Source organism: Brienomyrus brachyistius, unplaced genomic scaffold, assembly GCF_023856365.1.
Source record: "Brienomyrus brachyistius isolate T26 unplaced genomic scaffold, BBRACH_0.4 scaffold35, whole genome shotgun sequence".
Taxonomy (NCBI): Eukaryota; Metazoa; Chordata; class Actinopteri; order Osteoglossiformes; family Mormyridae; genus Brienomyrus; species Brienomyrus brachyistius.
The window spans coordinates 806,528-831,184 of record NW_026042310.1 but is presented as its reverse complement, the minus strand read 5'-3'; the positions used below and the strand labels follow the sequence as shown (position 1 = coordinate 831,184).

The following is a 24,657-nucleotide window of genomic DNA, read 5'->3' as shown; positions in this document are numbered from 1 at the left end:
GAATTCGGTGAACTCGGGTGCGATGTCATTCTCAGCTCTTTGAATTAAATGGAATTCTGCACTAGTTTCCCCTCTGCATGTGCCCTTGAAGTCACGGGATAAATCATATGGCGCGTTTGTGAACAGTCACCATCACTATATACTATAGTCCTTAACCCCCCCCCCGTTTAAGCAGCTTGATGTTTTTGAATGATTTTAATGAGGCGGCACATATGTTTGAAGGAGAATTTATTGTGGCCATGAGACATTACATTTAACATTTAAAAAAAAAAAACTGTTCCTCGCAGTAAGACATTGGGAATAAAAATAAAAACATTTTTGGCCCATTTCCTTCATATCCCTCACAAAAAAAAAAAAAAAATTGTACATATATTAAATATCATAAAGGTGAGAGATACACATACATAAAAATAAGTCTAAATGGCAACCCTGCGTAATATCATACATCACAGCAGCAGACATATTCCTCCCCAGAATATGACATCGCCTGCTTCCTGCAACGGGATTGGTCAGCATAAGCTGGGGGTTCCAGCAACCACCGTGTCATTCTCCACATGACCAGTGGGAGAGCATTTTCCTAATTACTGTAAACAACACCCTCCACCTTCCACATCCTGACAACCGCATGATCCAAATAATCCAGTCAGGCTCGGAAAATAAAACCTGGAAACTTCCGCGGCCTCCCCTACCAACACACTGACCTTTTTTGCATCTCATTTCCAAGGCAAAAATCTTATATTAATATCTTTTATAATTATATTGTTTAAATATGGATTTAATGTAGTTTTATATTCAGATGAATAGTCCTATATGATAACTACCTTTATCACTACACAGAATACCTTTAGTTTATCGTGTTTGGTTACGGATTTCTCGCTCGGCGTTTGCTTGATTGTTGACGCACGCTAAAAGCCAAGTGTGTCAGCCGTGTTCCTGTGTGTGCGGTATGCTAACGCGCAGTCTGAATACGCAGCTTTATAATGGCCACGTACAGCAGCACACACATCAATGGTCCAATCACGCCCACACGGACTAGGGCACTAACCGAACGAGAGCTAAGTGCTAAGTGAGCTAAGGAAGCTAACAGCCCGTAGAACTCACTGGAAAGTTTAGGTGAATACATTTTCAGACTTTCAGGTTTATTGCGGAAGAGATGCTTTAATGTCCATTTTTGTCACAGACTACTTAAGACCGTAAACCTATTTACTTACTATGGCAGGAAAACTCTAGAACTATCTACTACTTTACTACGTTACTGTATTTCCTAATAGTGTTAAAATTTGATTTCCCTTGAGTTAAGACCTGGGATGAGGTAACAGCCGACTCAATACCAGTATATGTCTGGACCCGCCCTGGCACACGACGATTGGTTAAGGCACGTTGAAAGCATGTCTGTTATTGGCTGAGCCTCCTGTCGAAGAGTGCTCAGCTTAGCCACGCCCCATGCCTCTGACGAATGCCACCCTCAGCTCCCATGGCACCTTGCGGAAGCTGGAGCTCCTGTTTTCCTTCACCCGCTGCCCCGGTTCGGGCCGGGCCGAGCAGTTCCGGAGGGTCTGCTGTTAAAAACCAGGACATTAAATCACTACTTTCGCTACCACCCCTATGTAGGGCAAAGTCATTAATACAGATCACTTGACCAGCCTCCTCAGACCATAATTTATCACCCATGCCTAGTAAGGCTAGAGTAACCTAAGTGCATGCACACTCCTGGAGCTCAACAAGCAGAGTATTGGGCTAACAAGCCAAAGGTTTAAATCCTAGCAAACCCACAAATAATATCCATCCTCTCTACCAAGTTGCTCTGGATAAAAGCATTGGGGAAAAACATGAAAGCAAGCTTTTGACCTTTTTCAGCTCTTCTGAGGAGTTATGGGTATAAAAAGACGCAATAGCTCAGTACCAGCAGCCATATCACCGGCAGTGCAGTGTAGGTAATCTGCCTGAAGCTAAGCAGGTTTGGGCCTGGCCAGTACTTGGATGGGAGACCAACTACCAAAGTTGCTGCTGGAAGAGGTGTTGGTGTAGCCAATAGGGGGAGCCCATCTTGAGGTCAGTGTGGATCCCAAAGAGTCAGCACTGTGATGTCGTATGTGACATTAGCCACTGGAGTCCTTTCAAATCTGGCCTCCTAATCATCCCCTGTATCTCACTGGTGAATCCTCTCCTGCCCCTTCACCAATTCCGATACCGTGCGGTGAGTGTACTAGTGCAGAATGGCTGCAATCGCACGATCCAGGTTGGCGCTACACGGCGACGGCGGAAGCTCAGTTTTCGATTTCCTAACGATGTCAGGAAGCCAATTACATTTATACGTGTATGTCTACCTGTATTTCTGTCCACTGAGCTGGCTGGCGTGCTCAGAGACTCCGCCTTCCTTTGGCTCTCGGGCTCTCCTGCACAAGAAACTTGCGTCAACACATTCCTACGGCAACAGACGCAAACACGCCCAGGTCAAGGGGAACTCCACAGCGGGCACGGCCGCAGTCACAAACCTCTCCCCTGGGAAGACTCTGCCAGCACAGTCCCGCCCGTCTGGGCAGGGCCGCCGCCCCTCCTCAGTTCCAACATGCCTGAAAAGCATCGGCACGACCGTCACGTTTCAAGTTCGCCTGCTTCTCGAAAAGCGACTCACAAGCCAGCACGTGCAAAGGAACTCGATTTACCATCATTCAGAAGCTTTACGGTAATTTTTTTTTCTCTTAAGTACTCGACGTGACTAAACAATGTGACTGAAGTGATTATACATTTACAATCATAAGAATTATTACAATTAGCAGATCTGCTGGTGGGACATTCAGCATTGCTTCAATGTTTGCGGCGAAGAGGACATTTCCTTAACGAGACCAACGTCACAGGTGACCGTGACAGTGGATTGGTCAGCTCGTTAGTGACACTGGGCATGCTCACTTGGTGCGCTAGAGGAGTCCATACGCCTTCGCGCCTCTTCTCTCCTCTGCTGCAGACGGGTCACATCTCCCATTGTCACCTGCAGAACATATATAGTGATCATGATGTGGAGAAACAACCATTGCGTCACCTGGCCACATCACCGGCCAACACACGCATCACCCGGCCACGTCACTTTACAGCATATTGCAAACCTCACAATTATACACCTTTGCGAGACTCCACTGTCAGTCCATCCAGTGTAGCTAGTTTAATTAATCACCGCAGCCTTGATTAAAATAATTAAACAGCCGCGGAACAGAGTAAGTACGTACAAGATTCCCCTTAAGGGGCAGTTTGGAAACCAGCGACAACAGAATAAGGGCATATTCACATTCCGACGCACTGGTACTAGTGGAGGTGATTATAGAACAGGAGCAGTATGGAGATGAGGGTGGAAAAGGGGAGGAGCTTAAAGTAGACTGAATTGGAGACTCACAGCTGGGCACTTACCCTGACTCTGACCTGCTCTGGGGGCCACAGAGCCCCCCACGTGACTCTCAGGTAGCCGAAGAGGGCGATCACGCTGATGAAGGCAAGGTTACTGGCCACGCCCAGCACGGCCGACGTCTTGGGGAAGTTATACAGAAAGTATCTGCCGAGGGACAGACGGGGGAGGTGAAGAGCGAGAGGAAACAGAGGGGAGGCCGGCGAGAGAAGTTCCGGAATTTCCCCCCCCCCCCCCAAATTTTGTTCACTTTATTAACCTACATGAAAAGTATTTTTGGGAACATTCACTGTAGCTTTTAAAAAAAAAAAAAAAAAGATAAAAAGCGTTGTCAGCTATAAGCATTAAGACCCTAAATCCAATAATAAATGAACATCTTTTGGCAGTGACTGCGGCTTCAAGCTCTGCATGTGTCAGAGGCTGCCAGGTTCGCACACCGGCAAACGGCCGCCACCTGCTTGCTCTTCTCAGCAGATCTTCTCCGGTTCTCTGGCGTCTCTACACGTGCTTTGAATAAAACATTAAACAGAAACCGCAGGCATCTCCGCCAAACAGGACACGCTGGAAAAGCCCGGAGCTGTCGGACAAAGCGGACGCACCGCTCCCGTCGCCCAGCGTCACGTGTACCGTAAAAAACGAGCCGTCGCCCAGGTAACCAGCCGCACCTGATGCCGGTGAAGTGAGCGTGGATCCGGAGCTGAGCACTGTATATCTGGACCTGCTGGGACTGGATCTCAATCAGGGCGCCGAGGGTGGGCTGATACTGCAAGGAGTCAAACGGGTAGCATGAAAATACTGACCATCTGCAGCAGGGGAATCTCTAGGGTGCTTTTTAAAGGTACGGTGCATAACAGGAACCGTAAAATTCATACACGGGGGTCAACCTAATCATTAGCCAATGATGTGATTCGACTATCTGAGTGACAGGGGAGGGACTCTCCAGAGGCCAATCAGCTTTCAACTGGGACCAATATCCCTGTGGCCCCGCCCCTTTGCCTGCAGGCAGATAGAAGGGTGACCAGCTGACTACAGGCTACAAAAGGTGTGATGTGGTTCCGGTCTGGATCATCACATTTTTAATATCCCGTTGACCCTTTAGATGGCGGATTAGGGCCCGGCGACATGGATCGCGTTGGCGATCCAAATTGCCGGACGCACCGAATTTTCCCAGTAGTCCGAGAACAGCTCCACGTCGACGAACTGCTTCTGCTCCCGCAGGCCGAACAGCAGCAGCGGGGAGAACGCCAAGGTGTCCAGTACCTGGAGCAGGCCGGAGCGATACTGCAGCATGGCCTGATGGGATACGTGGCGGCACGCGGGTTAGAAACCAGGTCAAAGGTGGGGGGGGGGGGGGGGGGAACATGCAGAAGTCTGTCCATATATGAAGCATCAGAAGATAAAGGCAGACAGAAAAACGTCAAAGGGACAGGGAGGAAAAGTTAAGGGGATATTAATGCTCGTTGGGACAGGAAGCAGCAGATGGGAAGAGGAGCACGGCAAACAACGATGATACAGTGTGATCAACTCACTGAACGAGCCACAGATGAAACAGTCTGACCCTCCTTGGAGTAGCAGGACATCCTGACCATGAACATACCCAGCTCCTGATTGGCTGGCGACTCGGGCATCTCCAGCTCCAGGGAGATCCGATAGGGCTGGCCGTACGTCATCACCTGAGAAGGCGGGACCGACAGTCAACAGAGGGACACGTGGGACCACAGTAACCTGGGATTCAACCAGGTTAAAAAAAAAACGGCATAATAGACGTTACACAGCATCTCACAATTATGACTTAGTATCGCAGCTGTTTTGTTTTATGTACGCAGAGACGGGCTTCCATGCTTGGACCGCTAAAAGAAGGATATGTGCTTTCACCTGATCTCTGCCATTCCTCAACAAGGAAACGTTAGCCATGGGAAAGGAGCAGAGTCCTGAGCCTGGGGAGTCACAGTCCGTCCTGAAGTGGGCAGGAGCAGCACATCACAAATCGCGTCAGATAATATTCGAGCCATATAAACAACAGCGATCATTCAAATTTATTGCCGTTTTTTCCTGAACTTGTCTTTTAAACATAGGGTGCAATAGTTGCTGAAAATTCATATTTTAAAGACACGGGAATGATACATAAACACAGCATAACATTATTATTACTATTATTATATAATTGTTATGGGATTTCTACCAAATTGCTCCAAAGAGACACTATGCTGAAAGGTAGGAAAGCAGGCAGGTGACATACGACTCTGCAATCTTAAGGTCACGGGCTTATGTCCTTCACCCCACCCCACCCCCGCCTGCCATCTGCTGTTTTTATTTACTCATTTTCGGCGTGGGCCAGATCGGCACCTATACGAGCGTAGCAGACGCTGACTAACCCGTAGTAGATATGCACCGGGGTGGCGAAGCTGGCGCTTGGCACGTAGGAGTAGTAGAAGCTGCCGTACAGGAAGACGGCCACCCAGAGCTCCAGCGCCAACACGCAGAGCAGGACGGCGACCCGCATCAACGTGCGGCGGGCCCACAGCACCGTCACGGCCACCGTGTCCTGCAGCCACAGCAACGCCGGCACCATGGCGCTTCCCCCAGCTGCTAAAAAGCGCCTTTGCACGGCCTAAATCCCGCCAGCGTGGGTTTCCATTCAGGATGCCCCCACGCTTACCGGGACCACTTTCAACCAGCCCCCCAGTCTGATGTAGCTTCGAGTTTTGCCACAGATATTTATGTCCTCGATTTATATTCGCCTCTCCATGCGCTTCCACTTTTAGATAGGCGCGCGGAGTGACGTCACTTCCATCCAATTATCCCCTTCCCAGCTAATTGACAGCATAATGACATTTTCCAGAAAGTCATCCTTCCAGGTCGATGCGCCGCACTGAAAAGCAAACGTATAAAAGCACATTATTCTGAAACGTCAGCATTATCAATTTCTTTCCCCCCTTAAACTATAGTCGTCGTAAGAGAAAGACAAACGCCACACTGATATCTCACGCAGTCATAAAGTTGTTTACAGCAATGGTCATACAGCGTATTATATTCTGTTGTATAGCTGATGCGCGCAGTTAAAGGATGACGGCATGAAGTCGGTATGTTTAATGGGCTTATAAATGCCAGCCGAAGCCGGCTCATCAGCTCATTTCCCGCATTCCTGTCAGTATCGATGGGAATACAGACACTGCCTACCAAAAACAGTGATCTGTATTTCTTTATTTTTATTAGTTTTATGCTATCTAAAAGTGAAACCGAAGGGCCAGCTTATAAAACTTTGCCGCATAATTTCACTGACATAATTCTTTGACATTAATAGCATCGCAGCTAAATATGCTATTAAACTACTGTTCCGCACTGTCTATCCGACGCAAAAAGCGCGGCTTTTACTCTAAGTCGAGGCGAACTTACGTGGTTCCTTAATGTCACCGGACATCGGCACGTCGGTAGCTATGGATCGGCTGGGAAACACACCAGGCCATGCAGCATCAACCGACTACACAGCATCAACATCCAACATTATATCACACCCCCCGCAGCTCCACCCCCCCATCCTCACGCGCCGGTATCCTCACCGCTACGGCGGCCGTCAAGGAAACTTGTCACCTCCCCCCTTCCGTTGTCAGCCGCAGCATTTCCGTTTCGCGTTTTCCGCCGGGGAATTTTTATCGTAACGTAGACTAATTCGGTGTAACAATTACATTACATAACGTTGCATAACTTTGCTGGCGTATGTGTAACAGAAATTATTACGAGCACCTTTACAATAAAAATAAAAGCCTATTAACGTCTTTTAACCACAATATGGATATCCATCAAACTATGGTTGCTTTTCCAGCAGCAGAACAAGATGCAGTTAATTCATGTTTTCGTTTTATAATATACAATATACCTGTAACGGTAAAAAGAGAATTATATTATCAATGTATTAATAGATTCTATTCCTAAGTGATTGGCAGTTCTAGGTTCTGTGATTGTCCTTATTTAGATCATTTCTCCCATTTACAGGTTTTATGACAGACCTAATGTTTTATATTTGGGCATCTTCTCAGCTGGGGTATAAAAGGCCCATTGGCCAGGAAAGGATTTTTCTCACTCCTGGGGTGCTTTTGTGTGAGACACATAAGGCTACCTGTCCAGTCCTGACTGTAGAGAGAGAGTGATGATGTGACTGTGAAGCTCATATGGTGATGACTGCAGCAGTTCCCATGGAAACGGAAGAGATGGCGGGGGGAGGGTGATCGATGAGAGTAATAGCCACAGATGCTCACAGATTCACACATGCAAGCTGGTCTTGCACACTCACGCACATGCCACACCGTGCCACAGACATACATTTACATGGATGCACAAAAGGCGTGTTTCCTCTCATGTATTAATGCATGTGATTTCTGATGTAATTTTTCGAGTCCTCTCCCTAAAGGTCCACGAATGGTACGCGCTGTGCTGAAAAAAAATGCAGCAGCCCCCCTTCAGGCTTCTTGGAACATTCCACTGACCACAGGAGGAGGGGTGCGATGTGTGTACTAAGACACGGCTAGGCACTGTAGGAGAACGCCAGATCCACCAGACTCGGCTGAATAATACAGCATCTACATCGTCTGTGAGGGGTGGGGTACGGCTTAGCTAGAATCTCAGAGAGAGCGCGACAGAGGGAGGAAGAGAGAGAAGAGGAGGGAGAGACCACACCAGGAAAAGAAAACATCAAGGGTAAGCGAGACCTACAAAAGGCCTGGATATTACACCTTTATGGGCTTGTCTTTCTTCCCCTCGCTCTCTGTAAGACTCTCCCTCCATTTCCCTCTTTCGTTCACCATTCCCACTGCATGCACAGTCGCAGCACCCCTCGGCATGCCGGAATCTCTCTGCTGTGTTCACACTGCAGTGCCGTGCACGTTATTCGTAAAAAAATATGGGACTGCTTAATATAGCGTCCATCAGAGAGTCTGTGTCTACACTCCTTCCTCCACGCGGAGGCTCCTTGGGAGGGGACCCCGGTTCTAGGTGAGCCTCAGACGGTCTGAGGCTCTCCACTGCGCCAGCTACGGGAGCATGTGCCTGTCGTTAATATTTAATTGAACGTCTGAGGAGTGTCCCTCGGCAGAGACGGGGCCCGGGGGGAAATCACAGCCCTGATGTGGGGTGACATCACCTCGTTAGGTATTTCTCTGCTGTGGGACAGATGGAGACGGTGATGTCGACAAGACGTGGCGTGGGATCTGTTCTGGAAACATTGTCTGAACGTTTGTTTTAACAATGACAGGCAGCTGGTCTGTAGGAATGAAGTCCCTGTGCGATTGGCTGGAAATGCGCTGTCTAATCAATTGAAGAACAAAACAACATTGTGTCATTCATTAGATGGTGAGCCTGCCACCAAATTCGGCGATATCCCCGGCCGGGCATGCTCACGCCCTCATTCCAGTGGAGCCATATTTTGAGCCAAGTATTCATCGATATTCATCGTTCAATAAACAGGCAGGAAGAGGAAATGAGGGTTTGTGGAAGGACCTAAGTGTGGCATGCAACTTGAGAGATAATAAAATCAATGTGAATCTTCCGACGGGTGTTATTTGTAGGTTATTTGTTTTGTTTCTTTGCAAGCATTTGTGGGAGGGTAGACAGGGACAACATCATCCACATGGGGGCCGTTTCACACCCCCAATTGATTGTCAAACCAGAACGGCGAGGCAAGTTTGAGGAAAAGTACACAGAAGGCCAAAATACAAGGTCTGGATATCGTGCCCCTTTGTAAAGGGCAAATGAGGCTGCTTGTCATATCAAGGCACAGCAAGACAAGACCGTTGCACTAAATTATGCCACCAAATGTCCTTCATGCAGAAACTGTCTCAAAAACATTTAGTGAGTTTATTCAACAGGAAGAGCTCATCTGCTCTTTGTTGATGTTCATGTTCTTAGGAAAAGATATAGCCACTGGATTTTGTTTTCAGAAAGCATAATCAGGATATTCTGTGAGCTTATTGAGAAATCTGCATTTGGGATTTTAAGTCTGGAGTGAGTCTTTTTTCAGCTAATTTGCAGGCCGTGCCTCTTTCACGGCCATGCTGGTATGGCACAAAGTCCTGCTTTACGTGAGTCAAGGGAGGTGTCTAAGTCATCTTAGGATAAAGCACTTCTAGCAAAATAAGCGATCGAAAATCAATGTGTGCGGGAAAGTGAGCGTCCAGGAGCATCTTAATCTTCTGAGGAGACAACGCAGTCTGAACTGCCAGTGTCCTCTTCTCTGGGACAGGATGAAAGGAGACACCCCAGTGAACAGCACCATGAGCGTCGGACAGGCCAGGAAGCTGGTGGAGCAGCTGAAGATCGAAGCCAGCATGTGTCGGATCAAGGTCAGGGGGGGACGTCGGCACACGTTGCATCCGCCAGTTGCTATTTATAAAGTGCTTGCCTTGATTTTTCATTCCACTTTCACTGTCCTTCCAAATCTTTGACTATCCTCGATCACGTGAGCCAGGGTTAGGCTGTCCACTGGATCCCCCACCTCCAAGAAGAGGCACGTACAGGGGCGGCGCCACAGGTGCACTGGCCCCAACTGAAAGCTCATTGGCCTCCGAGAGTTTCCCCTCCCCTGTCACTCACCAATTCAAAACACATCATTGGCTAGTGATAAGGTTGCCACCCATCTTAAAAAAAAACTAAAATTGCCCCTGAGGTCAAGTGCTTTAGTTGCTGAGATATCTAGACTGTTACTTTTAATGTATCAATTACACCACTATCAAACTTTTAATCCTAGTGAGCTGATGATGTAATCCAAACATTTAAATTAGTCGCATAAATGTGATGTCATCATAACCAAGAATTTATTATTATCCTTAAACTGGCTGAGGAAAGACATACCCAAGGCAGTGTAAACAGATGTAATGTCACTCAGTGTATCCGATGTCAGAGCCCTGTTTGTCAGACGGCACCCCAAGCCTATCTGTCATCACGCCAACCTGATGACTCATTCTGCGTGCCCAGACAGGACCTCTAAGCTTCACTCTGGCAAGTCAGCTGAACAGCATATCCTGCATTTTAAACCAAATCGTGCCACACAAAAAAAAATGACGGCAGCCACATTTGTCACATTGCGCTCATGGGAGTTTTACTTACACAATAATGTTCTGAGGGCCGGACAAAAAAAATGATTGGTTCAGAGAGACAACCAATCAGATTGTAGAGGAGGCGGGCCCAAGCAACTAGAGTAGGCCTAAGCAACCAACATAATTGAATTGCTCTGAATTGGGGGACTAAATCTCTTGCAGTGCCTCTTCACATTGTTAACATGTTCATCGGCAGCTGTACAGGCATTAAGTAAATGAAGGAAAATCTGAATTATTGTTACTGAGGAAATTGAAATTTGTAGTGTTTTTAGCTTTTGGGTGGAGGGGGGGGAAGTTTCCACGTTAAACTTTTAGCTTAACCTGGGTCAGAGGCAGGGCTGGACTCGCCATCCGACAGGCAAAATTTATTGCAAGGGACACACCCCCCCCCCTACAGCAGGCCAGCAAAATTTATCATTCCACAAACGCTGTCATGTGGTTCCCTCCCCAGTCTGCAAAAATTAACAAGGTGGGTCCCAGTTCAGCCCCGGGCACCAAGTTTATCTGTATCTGTGCAGAAATTTGAGCTTTACAAGCTTAAACCTCTCTGCTCAGGAAATGCAACGTTCATTAATCTTCTCATGTGTGCACTACTACATCAAACACAGCTTATCTGCCAGGCTGATCTGAGGCATCTTGCTTACACAGTTACTCCACCCCAAGTCATCTTTTCTAGGTCAGGGGTGAGTCTCCGCTCCGCCGGAGCCCAATCTCAACCACGCCCACCCATCTTCTTCCAGGTCTCCAAGGCAGCGGCGGACCTGATGGCGTACTGTGACGCCCACGCCTGCGAGGACCCCCTGATCACCCCCGTACCAACTTCAGAAAACCCCTTCAGGGAGAAGAAGTTCTTCTGTGCTCTCCTTTAGAGAGGGAGAGAGCAGGAGGGAGGGAGGTAGAGAGGCTACAGCAGATACAGTCAGATACACGCATCTCGCAAACTCACACGAACATGGCAGAGATGACAACATGATCCGGTGGCATTTCCATGCGCATCTTCCATGTCCTCCAAACGTCAGGAAACAGTTTTCAAATACAGTGTATTTATTAAAGGTATCCAGGAATGATCGTAGTCTAACCTCCATTGCAAAAAAGAAAAAAATAATATATATATATATCGACATTTGTTACAAGTAAGCAGTTACATCAGATCTGTGATACTAGCAAATCTCTCCATTTCCACACACACCCAAAGGAAGAAAAACTCTTGATAATTCTAGATGAATAAAATAAAGTGCATAAGGGATCAAAAATAGAAATAAATGAGAAAAACGATTTTTTTTTAAAGTAACCGTGTAAGTTATCAGAAATAGTTCACAATTATTTACAACCAATATTTGTATTAATGCACAAATGACTTTTGCTAAGTTTTTTATTGCTGTTTTCTTTTTGTTACGGTATGCCGGCAGTTCTGCATGTTTGTGCTGTTTTGTTGTGTGGTTAAAAAAAAAAAAAAAACATCGTGTAAAATTCAAGGTTTTTTGGACTCGAAATGGAGATATAGACCAATGGGGAGAAAACCACAACAGCTTTGGGTACACAGGACGATTCTAGAGATACACGCGATACAACATTGTAATTGATGCAGTTAACCATTCCTCCGCCACGCGAAGGTTTTCACCTGGTATCGTGACTGGAAGGATGACGCGAGTTTGTGTCATTAACGTATGACGCCGTTTATTTTGACAGAACTGTCTGAAGGAACCATTCATGTCTCTCGGGGACTGCAGGTACCATCGTTTATCATCATGATTAGTTTTACTCTATAGGGCCTGTCACTGTATTTATACGTTTCCACAGTACGTGCAGGAAAATTTTTTGAATACTTAAACATTAGCGCGTGTGTACGATAATCGGATGGCATCGTGGTACTTCGTAATAAAGTCCTTTCACTATTAATTTCTTCCTCATGCTTTAATTAAAGGATCCCAGCTTCACGCCTGGTTTGCTTTAGACTAATTTTAAGTGCATCAACGCTTTTTCGAAACAGATCTTTTGACTTCAGTGTTTCCCAGCCAGGGCGGCATGGTGGTGCGGTGGTTAGCGCTGTTGCCTCACACCTCTGGGTTCGAGTCTCCGCCTGGGTTACATGTGTGCGGGGTTTGCATGTTCTCCCCATGTCGTCGTGGGGTTTCCTCCGGGTACTCCGGTTTCCCCCCACAGTCCAAAAACATACTGAGGCTAATTGGACTTGCTAAATTGCCCGTAGGAATGCATGTGTGAGTGACTGGTGTGTGAGTGTGCCCTGCGATGGGCTGGCCCCTCATCCTGGGTTGTTCCCTGCCTCATGCCCATTGCTTCCGGGATAGGCTCCAGACCCCCCGCGACCCAGTAGGATAAGCGGTTTGGAAAATGGATGGATGGATGCAACAAATGAGTAACTAGGGGGCAGGATGCATCTTGCGCAACCCTACCAGGCCAACGGCATTTGGAAGCCTCGTTTTCCGATGGCTAACTGAATTCTTTCGTTGCGTTTTGAAATCTGTTACTCCTTTGTACTACGGCCTATTCATAATGATATTTCTTAATTGACCGATTCGGTAACATTCACGCAGCAGCAGGGACACGCGAGTTCATCCGCAGGCTTTCTGATCCGACCCTAAGCAGCTCGACCGCTCTTCTGCTTGTAGCCCATAGGTCCGGCACAGAGCACAGGGTTCGGCTCTCAGATTAGACCAGGGGCGACGAGACACACATACATGCTGTCACGACTGATCGATCACATAGCCCATACAATAAAGCCATCCACATTTCGTCCTCTATTCTAAACAACTGCTGATGTTACAATCGCGTGGTAGACAATTTGTTCTTCTTGTCAAAGTATATAACGAATTAAAATATGAATGTGCAGACAGGAATCCTAAACCCGGTATTGGAATTAAAGGACGAAAAGGCCACCCACAGCCCAATAGCAGTCAGCAAATATATACCAAGCATCCCCCAGAGAGACTTGAGATGTGTGTGCATATTTTGTCAGGCTCATTTGCAGATTGCAGGTGGCTGAATGACACACATTTGCATGGCCCAGTCCCCGAGAGCCATATCAAATGGCCCGAGACTACAGGGTTTAAATATTAATAGAGAGCTGGTCCACACTGACTAATATTGTATATAGTGCAGAAAAGTCCAGCACCAGTCTGTCACAGACATTTTTAGCTCTAGACACGCAGATGTCCGCCCAATTTCCCCCACCCATGTTGAGTGATACTGTAGAACATTCCATGGCCCAGGGGCATACAGTGGGCAGGTAGAACTAAAACACACACAGGCTGGGCCATATTTACCGGCAGGAAGGATGAAGAAGAGGTGAGAAGAGACCGCCACCCACTTCGTACGCTCGCTTTTCCCCATCGTGACATGCTCTCGCATTCCTGCTCTAACAGCACCTCACACATGGGCGACTGTCAGCTTGTTCCAGACGGGGGGGGGGGGTTGTTCAGAGGCTGAGGTTTTACTGAAGAATTTACCGAAGTTCTGTTCAACCTACAACACCTGGGCTCCCCACCTCCCCACAACTGAAAGGTACAGGAGTGACGTAAAGCGAGGATTCTCAAATCCTCAACCAGTGCCAGCACCCAAAAAACTAAAAGGATCACAGTAAATACAGTAAACGTCAAAAGAACTGTACTTATTACCCTAATATGCCTGCTTATTCTTTATATTTGTATTATAATGCATAATAAATCTTTCAGCCTCACACACTTAACAGAATAATACTGCCAGGAAGAAAACAGCACAGAGGAATACTGAGGTTTTTATGCAAATCATGGTTGTTCACACTCTGAACACTCTATACCTATGATCTGAAGGACTAAAAACAACCGGACTACACACGTAGCATAATGGTGTCTCCAATGTTGTTTTATTAATAACAGAAAAACTTAAAAGTGGGTGTTTTGCGCACACATTTCTCTCTGGTCCCCGTGTTCATTTGGTGATGGTGTTTCTATGGAAACAAAAAGAAATTAAACATTAAATATCAGATAATAATAATAATAAAAAAAAAACACACACACACACATAACATTCAGCAAAATATCTGGCTTTAGCCCGATGTGCGAAAGGCCGCACCATTCAGCGTTAAGTCAGTAACCAGAGGAGTTTAGGGTTTAGGATTAATTAGATTAATAACGATCAGAACCTGAGTGACCCCAAATCCTCCTCACTGGCAACAATCTGAACCACCAGCCTACTGGCGTCAGAAGTTCAAAGTGATTCACCCAAGAAACCAGGACAAGCGATGTGGAACAAGAACGTGGCAACAGGATAGCATCCTTAACCACCACGCCCCCCCGCAGGGCTAACTGTTTAGCACGCTGCTCGCCGCACTCACGCATTCATGCTCTTCCCGCTGCCGCTCAGCACGATGTAGGGCGTCTTCTGCGACTTCTGCTTCTCCTGCAACAGAGCTACGGTGCCCAGCGGGGTGTCGCTGCTGCTCATCTTCTTCAGCAGCTGCAAGGGTATGAGGGATCAGCGCTTCGAAAAAGGTCATGCCATCCATCCATCCATCCATCCATCCATCCATCCATCCATCCATCCATCCTATAACCACTCACCCAGGACAGGGTCAGAGAAGGGACTGGAGACTATCCCAGGCAGCAAAGGGCAGAAGGGTAACACAACTCTGCATGTGACACACACACACTTTCTCTCATGCACACACCCTCTCACACAAACACACACAGTCTGTCTCACACAAAAGCAAGTGTACGCTCTCACACACACACAAAGGTACACACAAGCAGACACTTTCTCTCAGACACACACACAATCTCTTTTACAAACCCACACGAATAAACACTCGTGTGTCTCTCTGACACACACCACAAACACACGCTGTGTCCCTCTCTCTCTCTCTCTCACACACACACACACACACACACACACACACACACACACACACACACACACACACACACACACACACACACACACACACACACACACACACACCAAGAACTACAACCGACCCAACCGCATGGCTTTGGACTGCGGCAGGAGACTCGAGCAGCACAGGGAGAACGGATCGGGCGTCAGCTCAGAGCCTCGACTCACCGCTTCCTCCTCCAGCTTCTTCATCCTCTTCTCAGTCTTCATCTTGCCAGAGCCCTTGCCATGGAAACGATGAGAGAGCTGGCGGAAAGCCTGGGGTCACAGAAGGGGAGTTAGTGCCGGAAGAATCCCAACAGCGGGAGGCGCTGTTTTGGAGGGTGGAGGTTTGGGAGAGCAGACGTACCTCCTTGGGCGTGAGCTTGCGGCCAGATTCGTCAACATACTCTATCTTGACGTCGGGCTTGTAGCTCTCCTTCTCCTTAAACTCCTGGGTGAAACCCCTGTACTCCTCTCTCCGGCTGTATTTATCGTCGATGATCCTGCAGGGGGCAGTAAATCTCTGCTTAGCCCACAATGAAGAGACACATCTCTGATGTAACACATAGCATGTGGGCGAGACTGAGAAAATTCTACAGCTGTCAGTGCCAATCGGGGGGGGCTTGTTCTTTCCTCACACCTTTACAGGAACCATCTTCAGCATCGCAAAAAGGATGCTTTTCAGGCTTTTTAGCAAATAAGATGTGAAACTTCCTTCAGTTTCTACGTCTAAACGTAGCTCCCAGAGAGTGACCACCTATCATTTGTGTTTCTGAACCCTGGAAAAGGTGTTTTGCACACCGCAAGAACCTTTTTTCCGGAACCGGAACCTTTTTTCCAGAACCAGAAACTTCTGACGTGTTCACACAGCAGGAATTCACCCCAATAGTTCATTGGAAGCTGTTCTGAAATTTTTAGTAGCTGCTCCAGACTAGGTACTGTTTGTTCAAATACAAAACTACTGGACAGGTGCCTAAAGTGATAACTTGATGATTGGTTGTGCAAAAAAAGATAGAGGAACAAAAATTGAGCAGCTGGAATTCTCTGTACCTCAATTACATTTAATGCATTTTTGTTTGTGTATCCATATGTCTGCAATAAAAATTTGATCGATAACCAATATTTATTATCACCAGTGCCAGCAATGAAACTTATTAGTGGGATAATGTTACATCGATTTTGTATTCTGGGGAAAACGAAAGATTTACCTGTCGGCCAGATTTAATAAGAATCCTTAACATTTCACGGTTCGTACAAGTAAAATATAAATATAAGGTTGCGTCCCATTTTTTTCGCAATCGATCCCTCCAATGACTAACAAATATCTAGCAGAACGACTTATTTAACCTCCACTGTCATTGCGTGGTGGTGTAGTTTCGCATGATGCTTTTGTGTCTGCCTTGTTTATTTAGCATAAAGGGCAAAGTTCCTGTCGTGTGGCGTGAAAGTGACACACCGAAATGGCCAGGAGCTACAAAGGTCCCGGGTCGAGACGGCCCAGAAACTTACGAACCGGGACCAGGTTCCAGAACTTCAGTGTGAAAGCGCCAAGAGAGCCATAACCTTCATACCGTGCTGATGAGACACCGGCAAATACTCACATCTTGTCCTCAATGCAGTAGTTCTCATTATGCAGGACAGGTTTTGGTGCTCGAACCCGGGCCACTTTCTGCATCTGGGTATCCAAGAGACCTGGGGACGACAAAAAAAAAAAAAAAAAAAAAAAAGGCACTTAAAACTAATTTAGAAAAGCCCATGATCATAAAATGAATTGTCTACGCACCGTCCCAATCAATGAGAACTAATAAAGGTCTATTCTTAGTATAATAATTCCGGAACATTCCAGCTCTCCCAAAACACCCTCCTGTTCACACTCACCCTTGTTCTTGCATAGCAACAAAGCAGCAGACAGGCCCGAGTTGATGATTGGCTCTTCATCAAGAATAGTGGTGGAAGCTGTGGAGAACTGCCAGTGGGGCAAGACACAGCTCCATAAACACGGAATCAATACAGCTGCCTGAGAGAGAGAGACCCCGTTCTAAGTACGCCCCCTAGTGGCCCGGAAGACTCACATCAGGCTGCTGCTGCTCCTCGTCCAGGTTCACCATGCTCCAGCCCACGTTTTCGTCCATCTCCGACTCTGAGCCGCCGCCCCCCTCCCTCTCCTCCTCCTGCTCGAAGTCCTGGAAAGAGGCCCAGATGCCCACGACATCAGCAGTGACCGCGACTCACCCTCCATCCATTTAATAATGCCGCGTTCCATTTACCTCGGAGGTCGTTAGTAGGAGCTGGGAATGACGCCACAGCCGAGTTAACTGCGTTCCAGTACAACGAGTCGAAAGCCCATTTAGCAGTGCCGGTTCCAGCCAGGTTCACTGTTAGCCATTGTTAGCAATACCAGTTGATAACGTATTATGCGGTACTTCGTCCAGAGAGCAGTTGGACGGCACTGTGTGCGCGACTGATTTAATAAAATGCAAATAAGATGCAAGTGCTACTAAGCAGCATAAAACTACTTCTGTCTGCGAAGGGTGCAGCCATGTTGAATTCTGAGGTCGGGATTGCAAGCGGTTCCTCCAACTCCCAAGTTGAAATGGAATGTAGCCCGGGGGTGGGGGGGGGCATGCAGGCGACGACCTTGCGTGCCCGTGCTCACCATGATCTCCTCGCGGTCCTCGCGGTTCCCCGACAGCCCGTAGGTGGGGATGTCGCCCAGCGTGCGGCAGAACTCCGAGGTGGCGTTGAAGACGATGTTGCTCTTCTGCTCTGGGTCCTCTTCCTCTCCCTCTGCTGCCCCCTGTAGCTGCTTCACCTGCTCTGCCACCTTAGGGGGGGAGGGGGAGAATTTACACAATCATTAGGCTGAAAACCGGACTCCCACCTGCAGGGAAAAGAAGGGGGGTGGGGGGTGTTACTGACCTTCTCCCCGGAGTCCTGCATGAGCTGATTCTGCTTCAACCGCCTCTGCTTCTCCAGCTGTTTCTGCAGCTCCAACTCGGCCTCGTCCTCCTCCAGGGTGACTGTGCCTCTCGGGGCCCCGAAATCCTCTGTGGGGGGGGGGGGGGGGCAAACACCATAGGGGCACGGTCGGTCGGGGCGGGGGGGGGGGGAAAGGTCACGATTTCCAGGAGGGACCCTAACCCGCTGCTCATTAGCACTGACTTTAAGGCGGCAGCTATACTGCAGACAGCTGGTTTATATGATATTCATACAGCAAATGAAAATATGGTGGCACCGTAAATACAAGCAACTTACATGCAATTCGGAGACAGCAGTCACTTTGCCTCATTACCAGTCAAACGTTTTTTTTCCCTTTATTAGCAAGAAAACGCTGTATCTTTGCTTCATCAAAGTGACCTCCTCTAGCAGGTATAACAGCGGAGAAAATTTCAGGCATTCTTTCTACAAGGGACATTACGTACTGCTCTGTTTCGTGGGATGAATCCATTAACTGGTGCGTTTACAGTAAAAGGACAGTCTAGAATTTGACTGCCATCACCACACAGCCAGTTAACGGGATGTCAGACACGCAGCGGTACGCCCTCTTCCCGTGTTATAAAGGAAGCTGGTTTTATTTGACTTACATTTTCATTTATTAGTTGTGCACTCAACTTTCCAGTGCTTCATAAAAAAACATCTGCGGTTTATGCAGTGTTGGTCCCCTGGATCCCTCTTTGCCTTCAGAACCAATTCATGAGTTCCATGTTCAGAGGTGCCTCCCTGCGGACCACTACTGGTATCTCCTCTGATGCTCATCCCGCTGTACTCTGTACGTTCTAGACATTAGCGTGAGGACTGTGACCGATCCCCAGACGCTGGAACCGTAACGTCCGGCGGCAGCAAGCCTGCCACGCTTGATCGTGCGTCTCGGCTGCCGCTGCCCTCCTCCCATCTCACCGTCCTCGCTGATGTCCATGTCCTCCAAGCGGGTGTCGTCAGACTTCTGCAGCACGTCACTCCGCCCGTCCGCCACAGCGTCCACATTCTCCTCGGAGGCCTCCAGTGTCTCTTCCTCCACCTGCCGGCGCCCCCGCCCGCGCGTCCTGGAAAAGCAGTGACCCGTTCCGTCTTCAGGGGCCTGGGGCTGCCACATGTCAACTGGCCGCGTTTAGCGCCGATTTACCCAGCTATACACCTGGATACTAAGGTCACACCGGACTGAGGAGAGCATTGAGGGCCAACTAAGCTACTCTTGCGTAAGCTATCCCAACCCGTTAACTGCCACGCCACCTACAGGACACACCATCGAACTGCGGTACCTGGAGCCAAAGTCAGTGCTGCGCGTGTCGTCCGTCAGGAGCTCCTCAGTCCTCAGTGGCTTTTCCTTTTTCCTGACCTTCACCCTCCGTTTGGTCTTCTTGAAGGTGGCCTTGAAACGGACATCGTGGGGACACGTTTACCATGGTAGGAGGATCACAGGACAAAATGGCATCATCTATGACTGCAGCATAATAATAATAATAGATCATTTACTGATCCCCATGCATAAATTGTCTGCTCTTTGTAGAGTAAGCTGTCAGCGAAGGGCGACCACCTGTTGAGGCACCCAGGGAGACTCAAGGACCCGCAGACGTAGTGAGGCTGGGTTAGAACCTGCGACCTTCTGATTACAGGCACACAGGCTTCGCCCACAGAGCCACACGCTGCCCCCATGAAGGCAAGTGTGCTAGCAGAGACCGAACGAGGCAACATTAATGCACATTACTCCTCTGTATCAGGGGCTCCCCTACGCTGGTGCACAGAATGCTGGAGGTTTGCACATTAACGGCATTAATCGCATGTAGTCCAGGTGACCATGAGATTCTGGCATAATGTATGTGAGGCCACGGCTATCTAAAGGTTAGAACTCCATTTTACAGTACAGACAAGACTCCCCTCCGGCCAGAGGGTCAGGACCATCAAGACCAGAACTACACCCAGAAAAACAGCTTCTTTCCTTCAGAAGCTGAACTCATAAACAAGCCCCCTGTACCTGCCTCGGACCCCCATTCACTCTGCACTCCCCCCCCCCCCCCCCCCCCCCCCATCTACGGGTTGTAATATATTTTAATATTCTTATAATCTATATTCAATACCTCTGTTCCCTTACCGCTCTTATAACAATTGTTAGTATATTATACGGCTTGCACTGATCACTATTTAATTTTATTCCATAAATCTTTATTTCTACTTATCTGTTTTGCTTAATGCATACTCTGTTCTTATACGATATCTGAATATAGGCACCAATACCGCCAAGCACATGATTCCCCATGGGGATCAATAAAGAATCAATTATTATTATTATAAATGATATTATTATGCCAGGCCAGCAAAGTGAACTCCTCTTCGGATTGGTGTATTCATAATCACATGACTTAAGGGGGTCGCAGCACAGCAAAACCCCTCATATCATCACCCCAGTATTTGCAGCAACGGCCCAATACACACATGTAAATTTTCACCAGACCACTACCCCCACCCAATCAGTACCTCATCGTGCCATTTAACTAATTAAGTTAATTAGGTTTGGGAACTGAAGCGGTGTCCAAAAAGATATCAGCAACTTGTTGGAAAACGATTACTGCATATGTCCTAAAGTTAAATTGTTTCGGAGCAGAAATATACGCTTACTACCCCCGCTAAGTAGCCGCTGACTGCCTAAACGCATTTGCACGGTGTCGCATTACCAGCAACGTCGTTAAGAATGCGGCTCAGGTGGCCCTGCGCAGCCCCCCTCCCTCACCATCTCCTGTGGCGTGTAGAACTCCGAGGCAATGGTTAACGCGGGCAGCTGCAGTGACTGCGCCTGATTGCGCAGCGTCTCCCGGATGGCCTGCAGCTCCCGCTCGCGCTCACTGTCGGCGTGGCCGCCCGCACTCAGCCGGAAGCCTTTCTTCTTCTCCCCCTCGATCTCTTCGTCGTACTTGGACAGCACGGAGTGGGACTTGAACTGCCGGATGAAAGGGAAAACATGAGAGCGACCGTCCTGGAAAACGGCAAACCACTCTGGTTACATTTGCACACGAGTCACTCAGCACCAAATTTAATTGCCATCCCATTGGGTATTTTGTTATGTCCATTGGGCTAATCCAGCCAATGAGTGTAAGCCATTATTCCCATCACTATGTACTTGTAACTTATATGGTCAAATACAGTCATCCATACCCCGTTTCTAGGCGGGATTGTGGAAATTACGGGTGACGACTCTTCGCAGAAGACACAGACCATTCACACCTAAGGACAATCTGACAACCCCAATTCACCAAAACATGCTTCTGAATGTCAGAAGAAAACAGCAAACCCAGAGGAAACCCGACAATGACACGGGGAGGACATGCACAGCTCAGCTCGGTCAAATACATCATTAAAAGCAATTACACAGACGACAGGCATAATACTCAGCAAAGTATCTCCCTCCAAGGTGGACTGGGCAATAACGCACAGGCATTCTGGGTAACAGAAACACAGGCGCGTCCATCTCACCGTGACCATGTCGTCCACGCTCTCCTCCTCCTCGTAGGGTTTATATTCAGGCTTCTTCTTCTTAAGCTCCACGTTCTTCTCCGCTTTCTCCCTGTCCACCAGCCCCACGTTGACCAGCACGTCTTCCTTCTCCTCCAGAACACCTGGGACCATCCCATCACAAACGCAAAGTGCCAGAAGTCAGAAACCTGCGCCGATCCGCGGTAAACCCACCCTCCAGCACTCCCCGCCCAGCAACAGACCTTTGTCTTCCAGCGTGAGGATGAGTGTCTCTCCCTCCTTGAAAGACTCCATCTTGTGCTGGACAGTGAGACCCTTCAGATCGTGGGCGCTGTAAGACTCCTGCAGAGCGAACGGTCACAGATAAACACTATCAGAACCAAAACCACAACCCAGACTTCCAGAAAGATTCAGAAACAATTCTATATCTTCTTTAAGACCAACTCATCATAACATTCTTTAAATTATGATTCTTTAAATGACATAATATCCTTAAATGACATCATAGTCTGAATATTCTTTAAAATGACACATTAGCACCAAATTCCCAGAAAACGATACAGCAGACAGACTGACAAGCTCACCTTCTTGCTATCCTTAAACTCTTGCTCCACCAAGGTGCTCACCCCAAACTCCTCATCCATTTCCTCCAGCAGTTTTGCCTTAAAGGCCGAGAGGAGAGAGAGAGATGAGATTACAACAAACAAAAGCACCCCTCTATTCCCACAACGCGTGTCTTGACTCCTCACCCTCTTCTCTGCCAGCTCCTTCTCCTTGGCGAGCGTGCGGCTCCTCTCCACCCAGGCGGCCGTGTCATCCAGCCACGGGTCATCCTCAGCGAGCGTCTTCACTTTACTGAAGAGGAGGAGGAGGAGGAGGAGGAGATGTCAGCAAGCAGCCCGTCCTCACTTGCACATAGGGGAGGAAGAGCCAAAGGCCCGGAGAGGCTCACCCCAGCTTCTGGTTGAGAAGCCGCTTCTCCTTCACAGCTGCCAGCTTCTCCCTAATCTCGCTCTGCTGCTTGATCTGGGCAGGGTTGATCACCTCGGCCACCATGGGATCCTCCTTAGTGCCCACCTCTGATGTGTCATCCCAGTCAGTCACAGAACACGCCGATTCAGCACACAACACTCAGATTACATTTTCACATTTAATCACAAACCCGCAACCACCTTCTCTCTCTCTAACAATCTGTAGGGGCAACGTGATAAGCAGTGTGGCTCAGCAGGTTAAGACTCTGTGCCAGTTTTACTTGGTATTTTAGGTAGATATTATACAGTGCACTGACTAATGCTCTATGCTTAGGTCTCCAACGCCTTGTCTGCAAATGACAGGTGGACCCAACAGGACCGACAAAGTCTGTCCAACCTGCAGGAACAACGACGACGAAACTCGACATGCAGACCAGCTCACCTTTCTTGGATTCATTGAGGTCCAGCGGTTTCAGACCCAACTTGGCCCTCAGCTTACTGTCAAACAAGAGAGACAAAAATACACAAAAACCAAATGAGAAATGATCCACCCTGTTAACGCCGCTACATCTCTTATTGGGGACTGTCGCCGAAACTCACTTAGTCTCCTCGATGCTGAGTGATGCGTCTCCTGCTGCAGATTTACTCCCAATGACTGCGAACAAGACATAAACACTAAGAGCAAGATATTTGTTTTTTCTTTAAAGTAACTGACGTCGTGATCATTTTGCCTAAAACATTTCTTTACATGCTTGCCATACTTTCACGCGACCAAACTTCTACTTCCGTATTAGCAGCCCATGTTCTGATTATAATGATGCTTGGCCAAAGGAAGACTTCGGAATTATATAGTCGCACAACCTACATGCACTGTCATCGTTTCCAGGGTCACTCCTCTCCTTCTTCAGTCGCGGCTCGACGCCACTTCTTTCCCCCTTACTGCGGCTCTCCTTTTCCTTGTCTTTCTCCGTTCCCCGGCTGGGCCGTTCCCTGGACCGGGAGCGTTTTCTTTTTTCGCGATCACGGTTCCCCTCCCGCTCCTTCTCCCTCTCCCGGTCTTTGTGGCGGTGCTTTTTGTGTTCCCGGTGCCTATCCTCGGCATCCCTTTCTCGTCCCTTTTCCTTGTGCTTCTTGGAAGAGCCCATTACTACTGCAGTTGTCTTTTTTTTAAATATTCAAACGGACTATAGTACAGGAAACAAAATCCAATAAGCACGAAGTGAAAAAGTGTAAGGACTTAAACACGAAATCCCATTTCAGTGCTCTTAAAGATGGTCTTCTGGTGGGTTGTTGATCGCAAAGCTATCTTCGCAAGTCGATAGCTACGACACTTCAACAACAACCACATACGCAGAATCCACGCGCGAGTATACTTTGACCTCTGCACTCAATCTACATCCGGGGTCAAATTTAAAGTTGGCCCTTGTATATGACAGCGCACCCTGGTGGCTGATTATAAAACCGGCGATACGCGCCAGACCTTCCAATTACAGGTCACTGCATAGAAGTATGTGCACGACAGAAAATAGTTTGTACGTCTATGAACTTGTCCGTGCGATTAAATGAATTATAAATTAGCTGCGAACTATAATTTTTAAATATAACGAAGTTTCTGAAACATTGCAGGGTTACGCGGGACCTTCTTGTAATCATTGCAATTTAAACCTAGGATTAGGTCTAAACTTGCCTTCCCGACGAGACAGTTTAAGAGCCGTAAAATTTTCAGTGGAGTGGCAAGGGTGGGACCAGGACATTTTGGGATGAATATATGAATATAAGGTGCCTAAAAATAAGGGAATATATAAGGTACCTACATGCTATAGATCAACATTGTTAATAAATCAGGCAGTGGAATTATTAAATA

General features: G+C 47.8%; 3 protein-coding genes across 3 annotated transcripts; 1 reads left to right on the top strand and 2 right to left on the bottom strand.

Moving 5' to 3' along the window:
- Positions 1-211: 211 nt before the first annotated feature.
- On the bottom strand, positions 212-6,941 carry LOC125721851 (seipin-like). The gene is made up of 11 exons (XM_048997998.1): positions 6,794-6,941; positions 5,773-6,269; positions 5,273-5,354; positions 4,927-5,070; positions 4,556-4,690; positions 4,063-4,160; positions 3,403-3,544; positions 2,911-2,989; positions 2,496-2,573; positions 2,328-2,396; positions 212-1,559 (listed from the first exon to the last, which is right to left on the bottom strand). The coding sequence occupies exons 2-11, from the start codon at positions 5,967-5,969 to the stop codon at positions 1,426-1,428; spliced, it is 1,158 nt and encodes a 385-aa protein (XP_048853955.1). The 5' UTR covers positions 5,970-6,269; positions 6,794-6,941; the 3' UTR covers positions 212-1,425.
- Positions 6,942-7,885: 944 nt separating this feature from the next.
- On the top strand, positions 7,886-12,422 carry LOC125721854 (guanine nucleotide-binding protein G(I)/G(S)/G(O) subunit gamma-3). Its single transcript, XM_048998002.1, has 3 exons — positions 7,886-8,092; positions 9,633-9,732; positions 11,226-12,422. Exons 2-3 carry the CDS (start codon positions 9,634-9,636, stop codon positions 11,352-11,354), a joined length of 228 nt encoding a protein of 75 aa, XP_048853959.1. The 5' UTR covers positions 7,886-8,092; position 9,633; the 3' UTR covers positions 11,355-12,422.
- A 1,903-nt stretch (positions 12,423-14,325) lies between these two features.
- sart1 (spliceosome associated factor 1, recruiter of U4/U6.U5 tri-snRNP) lies at positions 14,326-24,167 on the bottom strand. The gene is made up of 20 exons (XM_048997984.1): positions 23,659-24,167; positions 23,394-23,448; positions 23,236-23,291; positions 22,775-22,901; positions 22,572-22,677; positions 22,407-22,484; positions 22,065-22,164; positions 21,823-21,965; positions 21,083-21,289; positions 19,617-19,726; positions 19,255-19,400; positions 18,277-18,404; positions 18,014-18,181; positions 17,430-17,540; positions 17,236-17,323; positions 16,959-17,049; positions 15,725-15,860; positions 15,544-15,633; positions 14,819-14,940; positions 14,326-14,431 (listed from the first exon to the last, which is right to left on the bottom strand). Exons 1-20 carry the CDS (start codon positions 23,936-23,938, stop codon positions 14,413-14,415), a joined length of 2,361 nt encoding a protein of 786 aa, XP_048853941.1. The 5' UTR covers positions 23,939-24,167; the 3' UTR covers positions 14,326-14,412.
- Between the last annotated feature and the right edge of the window lie 490 nt (positions 24,168-24,657).

Bases quoted from the DNA above. Each gene is read 5' to 3' on its own strand.
- LOC125721851 (XM_048997998.1), bottom strand. From the start codon at position 5,969: ATGGTGCCGGCGTTGCTGTGGCTGCAGGACACGGTGGCCGTGACGGTG. The intron at 4,161-4,555 runs GTGCGTCCGGCA...GACTCCTTGCAG, and splicing joins CGGACTACTGGGAAAATTCG to TATCAGCCCACCCTCGGCGC. The intron at 2,990-3,402 runs GTAAGTGCCCAG...TATGTTCTGCAG, and splicing joins CAGAGCAGGTCAGAGTCAGG to GTGACAATGGGAGATGTGAC.
- LOC125721854 (XM_048998002.1), top strand. From the start codon at position 9,634: ATGAAAGGAGACACCCCAGTGAACAGCACCATGAGCGTCGGACAGGCC. The intron at 9,733-11,225 runs GTCAGGGGGGGA...ATCTTCTTCCAG, and splicing joins CCAGCATGTGTCGGATCAAG to GTCTCCAAGGCAGCGGCGGA.
- sart1 (XM_048997984.1), bottom strand. From the start codon at position 23,938: ATGGGCTCTTCCAAGAAGCACAAGGAAAAGGGACGAGAAAGGGATGCC. The intron at 22,902-23,235 runs GTGAGCTGGTCT...ATGACACATCAG, and splicing joins CCTCAATGAATCCAAGAAAG to AGGTGGGCACTAAGGAGGAT. The intron at 21,966-22,064 runs GTCTGTTGCTGG...GGATGGTCCCAG, and splicing joins CCTCACGCTGGAAGACAAAG to GTGTTCTGGAGGAGAAGGAA.